The sequence below is a fragment of the Sinocyclocheilus rhinocerous genome, unplaced genomic scaffold (genome assembly GCF_001515625.1).
Source record: "Sinocyclocheilus rhinocerous isolate Xijiao unplaced genomic scaffold, SAMN03320098_v1.1 scaffold984, whole genome shotgun sequence".
Classification (NCBI taxonomy): Eukaryota; Metazoa; Chordata; class Actinopteri; order Cypriniformes; family Cyprinidae; genus Sinocyclocheilus; species Sinocyclocheilus rhinocerous.
In genome coordinates, this window is record NW_015643603.1 from 850,952 (window position 1) to 856,848 (window position 5,897).

The 5,897-nt window shown below is 37.6% G+C and overlaps 1 protein-coding gene across 1 annotated transcript in view; it reads right to left on the bottom strand.

The window, feature by feature from the left end:
- Positions 1-5,897, bottom strand: part of LOC107757505 (oligophrenin-1-like) — a 38,785-nt gene that overhangs the window by 13,171 nt on the left and 19,717 nt on the right. Inside the window, exons 19-21 of the mRNA XM_016574992.1 lie at positions 4,925-5,084; positions 4,521-4,659; positions 1,801-2,124 (exon numbers count right to left, since the gene is read on the bottom strand). Of these exons, the coding sequence (XP_016430478.1) occupies positions 1,801-2,124; positions 4,521-4,659; positions 4,925-5,084 (623 nt within the window). The remainder of the gene's footprint in view (positions 1-1,800; positions 2,125-4,520; positions 4,660-4,924; positions 5,085-5,897) is intronic.

The window sequence follows — 5,897 nt, forward strand, 5'->3', positions numbered from 1 at the left end:
TCTAAGATAATGGGGACTCGTAAAACATTTATTATAATATAAATTATTGACACTTTTTTTTTTTTTTTAAAGGGGTCATAGGATGCTACATGCACTTTTACAAGTTGTTTGAACTGAAATGTGTGTTGGCAGTGTGTGTACACAACCACCCTATAATGATAAAAATCCACCCAGTGTTTTTTTTAAAAATCTGGTTAAATGTTTTCCCCTTTCTCAAATCGAGCCGATCTCAGATGCCTGTCTGAGTTACGTCACACATACAGGCCCCTCCCACGAGAGTTTGATTGACAGTGGTGTTTCAGCACAGACTGGACTGGTGTCTTACCTTAGACCCGCCCTGAGTGAGCTGTCATCAGTCCGCCATTGTTTCACCGCCGGAGCAGATGTAGACAAGAATGACTCCTAAGTGATTGAGGTGTTCTGTTGTTGGATGTAATAATGAACATAGCAGTCGTCATTTACTCCCGACATCTGAGCCGCTGAAGACGCAGTGGATTATTTGTTTCTGAAGGGAATGCGCCCCCGATCTACATAAATGCGTCTATGTTCGCGCGAATCATTCATGATCCAGCCTCATCTACAGAAGAAGTGAGTATAATGTTTTGTAATGAATCTTTGCAAATCGCCTTTCCTAATAATGTGCTAATTAGCAAGTTTCACGATGAATGCGGCTAAAGTAAAAAGTCTCTCTGAGAGCAGCTGGGAAGAGCTCATTAACATTTAAAGGGAAATGCTACAAAAATGGCTTGCTCTGAAAAGAGCTGTTTCTGACAGGGTAAAAAAAGGTGTTTTTTACACTACCACTGATAAATTTTAACCAAACTATGTTACAGACTTTTCATTAAGATCCCAAAGAATCATATCAACTTGTGGAAAACGGGCATCCTATGACCCTTTTAAAGGGGTCATATGATGCTATTTTAAAGATCATTATTTTGTGTATTTGGTGTAACAGAATATGTTGACATGCTTTAATGTTCAAAAAACACATTATTTTTCAAATACTGTACATTATTGTAGGTCCTCTATGCCCCGCCTCTCTCAAACACGTCGTTTTCAACAAAGCCCCCTCCTTTGACAAGCACATATATATATATATATATATATATATATATATACATTAATAAAAAAAACATTTTATAAAATGTTTCAAATTAGTGAGTGTACATCTTCCAATTTTTTCCAAAACATTTAAAATATATTTTCAAGGTATTTTTAAAGTATTAAGTGCTTTATTACCAATATCAAGAATTAATAACTTTTATAATTATCATTATGTTTTTGAGGAGAAATAATCTGTCCGTCATCTGAAATAATCTTGCCTTTTCATAAAAACATCATATTATCTGATATAAGAGACACTTACTGAGAGACTTACTGGCCTTGACAGTCATGGGGGTCTGCAAGGGTCCTCTCTATGATATCTTTTCCCGTTTTATGTTTTTTGACCGAATGTTCATTGAATCGCATGCTGATGAAACACACTGCAAAAGTTTTTAAATTTATAAATTGTGAAGTGGTTTCGTAAAAATATTCTTTTGCAAAAATAAATGTAAGATTTTCTTAATATATATATATATATATATATATATATATACAGTGGGTACGGAAAGTATTCAGACCCCCTTAAATTTTTCACTCTTTGTTATATTGCAGCCATTTGCTAAAATCATACACACACACACACACACACACACACATATACATATAATGTGTAATTTGAAATGTTTGATTTTAGGGTCCCCCAAAAACATCAAAATGAACTGATGAATAGTTTGACCATGTGTGTTGCTTGTTTACCAGTTGTTCCTCTGAGTGGTGGCCTCCTTCCTTGAAAAGATTGAGTTCGGTTCACTGTCACTCCTGATTCCCCATTGGTCGTCACCATGGCGTCCGACTTCTGACCATCCTGTATCCTAACTTCAAGCCTGACATCAGAATCCAAGGGCCGGAGAGCAGGTCTGAGGTGAGCAGGCTTCCGAGACGTCGGAGACGAGAGCGGGATGGATGGAGGAGAGACAGAAGGAGGTGCCAGTTTTGTTCTTTGATGAGGAAACGGACTGGTGAGGCTGGTATCTCCCTCAGGTTCACCATCATTGTGGGTGGCGCCATTTTGCTCTCGCCCTGCAAAGCAAAGAGTCGTGAATGCAGGCAGTTTAGATAAAACACTACTAAACATTAGGCAGGTCAGAAGCCCAATTGCAAGGGTTTAGCCCTGAACATTCCCCACAGGGGAGATTGTATCAGGGGTGTCGTTAAAATTTTAAATGTCCTGTTCCTGTAGTTTTGGCTTAAAAGCAGGAGACTGTGATAGTTACGATAAATAAATAAAGAGAACAGCTCGACAGATGCTCTGTCCTCTTGTGTTTCCACAATACGAGAAATACAAACCAATAAAGACTGAACTAGTCAAAATCAAATTACCCAAAATGAGTCATTTCATTCCAACAGCTTCAACACAACCAGAACATAATGGAAGCTTTAAACTGAACGAAAAAGTGTCTAGAAGCCATGAACGGCTTAACTCAAACACGCTGATTGTTATCAGCTCAAGTCATACGGTCAAAGACTATCTTTTGAAAAGCCTGACGATTTTTACCTGACTTTCATGATCTCTTTATAAAGAAATGACATTTTCTGCTGTGTGGAATTAGCATTATTACCTTGAAATGGTAAAAGCTAACTGCATTTAGTATATATCTAAGAGCACAAATTATCTTCAGTTCTGGCATTTAAATCAGACTCTAATGTTTCTTTCATACAATGAAAAGGTTTTTATGCAGGGAAAGGTGTTTTTATAGACTTATATAACTGAGAAAAAAATATGAATCTGGGATCAAAAAAGAAAAAAAGATTTGAAATGAGGTATGAATGAAAGACAAACTGATTGACAGTCTGGTTTGACTCCAGTTTAGTGTGTGAACAGGTCTGATATAAAAAAAAAAAGGTTGATCATGTGAGAACCAAGGACAAGAGTTTAAAACAGCTGTGTGTGTGTGAACAGCAGCAGTCAAAACAACCAGCTGTGTGTGAGCTAGCCAAACTGGACATGGACACATTTGCATGAATACACATTCACAAACACATTCGTATTTTGGCAGGGGTTCCCACACACACAGTTGCTCCTAATACTCCATAACTGTATCTGTATTCTCAACAAAAACACGTATACACACAGGACCAAGTTTATGCACAATCCAAAATTCAATGAAACAACAGGTGGCACACACACACACACACATGCACAAACACACAGATCCCGCCACCGCTTAATTCAACAAACAGGAAACGAGCCGTTATGATCTACTTAGATTAATGATTGGATTGAAATATACAACAGAAGGGGAAAAAAATGTATTCCACTGATCTGAACAAGCAAAGATCCAGCATGCTTTAATAAGCTAAAATTTCATGAATATACAAATGAACCAGAGAGTCATATTAATGGTTTAATACAATGTACATTTGTTTTTGATCAAGAGGGAGAAAAAAGGCTCAGATGATAATAATGAAAATAGCTTATTAGAGGAAAAAGGTCCCAAAGCCAATGGAAAACAGATTGAGAGAGAGACGTAAAACGCATGCAGACATTAGCTCTCAGACACTGGGTAGCGCACACAGGACACACACGAAGGCATACCAACACTCGTATGCACGCATTAAAAAACACATGTGCGCACGCACGCACTCACGCAAAGACACACACTCGCAGACCCATTGGCGCTGATGCACAAACACACACACGCTGCACAAGGGCAGGTAGTTGTTTAGTTTTCATGCTCTAGTGAGTGTACTACTAGCTTGACTGTTGTTAAACACTACATAACAGGGCTCACAATGAGGGGAGGACAACATGTCAAGAGAACGAACATTTATCAGATCAGACACATATACTCATACGCATACACACACCTCGAGATCCTGCATATTTAATCATAAAATTCACAATGTGCATGGAGGGGCTTCTAAACTGGCACATGAGGAGTGTGTGTGTGTGACAGGAAGATCAGGGAGGTTTGGTTGTATTTTCTTCATTTAGAGAAAACCCTTTTAAGGAGATACAGATCCAGTCCACGGTCCCTTCCAGAACATATGAAACCCAATCAGCTGTTATGTGTGTGCGCCTGCTCACAACTTCAATGTGTAGGTGTGTGTACTGTATTTAAGCTTGCAGCACAAAAACAGGCTTTGCTTTGAAAAGGTAAAAGCAAAAAAGGAACATGTAAGACAAAGCAGAAAAAAATGGAAGAAAAAAAAAACAATATATACATATAGATCTGAAACACATAATATAGTATGTCTTATCGGAGCTGCATAGATCTTTAAAAAAATGAAGTAATATTTTTTTATATTAAAAGTAAAAAAAAAATAACAAAAATCCATTTTCATCTATGGTAAAGAAATTCTTAAAAATATAATTCATATTTTCACTGATAAAACAATATGCATTATATGGCGAAGAGATGGTGATGACGAGGATGACAATGATGATGATGGCTATCATTCTGAAGGCTATTTACGCTCAAAAACTGGAGGCTGAAGGCCGGGGTAGAGACGGGGTGGGCGTTTTGAGATTGTGATTGGCTGCCGTCTCCGTGGCGTCACCCTTGGAGGAGGAATAGGAGGCGGTATGGTTTCTTCAGGAGGACCCTTAAAGATCTGCGAACATCAGAGACGGCAGTAATTACAAAAAAAGACATCATCAATCTATGTCACTGTTAAGGCCACTGAAAATGCGACTAAATATTGTTGAAATTAATCTATCATAAATCACAGCATTTTTGTTTTGATTACAAAATATTTTAGAGCACAAATACAGCAGTTCTCATTCGAAACCTGTTTTCTGTCTGAGCGTTTTGCTTGTATAAATATAGATACAGAGATAAACTGTCCCCCTGATCGTCTGGAAAGGGGCATGTCTGACCTTGCAGTAGTCCTCAATGAGGATCTCCATGACGATGTTCTGGAACTTAATATCCAGCATGGCCGCTACGGTTTCCTCCTCTGCTCTCATGAGAGTGGGGCCAAATATTACACCCATATTTGACACGGTCATCAGATTTTCACTGCTGTGGCTGCAAACACTAAAAAAAAAACACAGAGATAATGTAGTGAGATTTGGGATAGGATGTAGGGATTATCCCTGTGATAAGTGCTGTATAACTTTGGATAAAACTGACAAATATTGCTTGCAGTGTCTGCTACTTATTATAATGCAGGGCTCATTATAATAAGCCCACTTGCCCATGGCCAGGGTAAGAAAGTTTTGAGAAGTCTTTATTGGGCCAGTGCGGTGTTGTCACTGGATTGTACATTCGTTAATCATATAAATGTGTTTATGCCTTCTAAGATTTAATGTTTGGTTTACTGTGATGTATTGAGGATTTCATATAGATTTCATAAATATATTTTCTGGCACATATAAAAATACTTTTAAAATATATGATTCTAAAATAAATTAATACTTTTATTCAGCAAGGATGCATTAAAATGATCAAAAGTTACAGTACAGATAATATTACAAATGATTTCAAATAAATGCTGTTCTTTCGAACTTTATATTTCACAAAAATATTAAAGGGGTCATATGATGCTTTTTTAAAGAACATTATTTTGCGTATTTGGTGTAACAGAATATGTTGACATGCTTTAATGTTCAAAAAACATTATTTTTTAAATACTGTACATTATTGTAGGTCCTCTATGCCCCGCCTCTCTCAAACGCTTCTTTTCTACAAAGTCCCTCCTTCCGACAAGCGCAGTCTGCTCTGATTGGCCAGCTGACCCAGTGCATTGTGATTGGCCGAACACCGCAAGCACTCGTCGGAAATGTAACGCCCCTTACCATAATCGCGAGCTTCAGCTTTCAAAGTAAATATCAAGACAGTTAATAATGT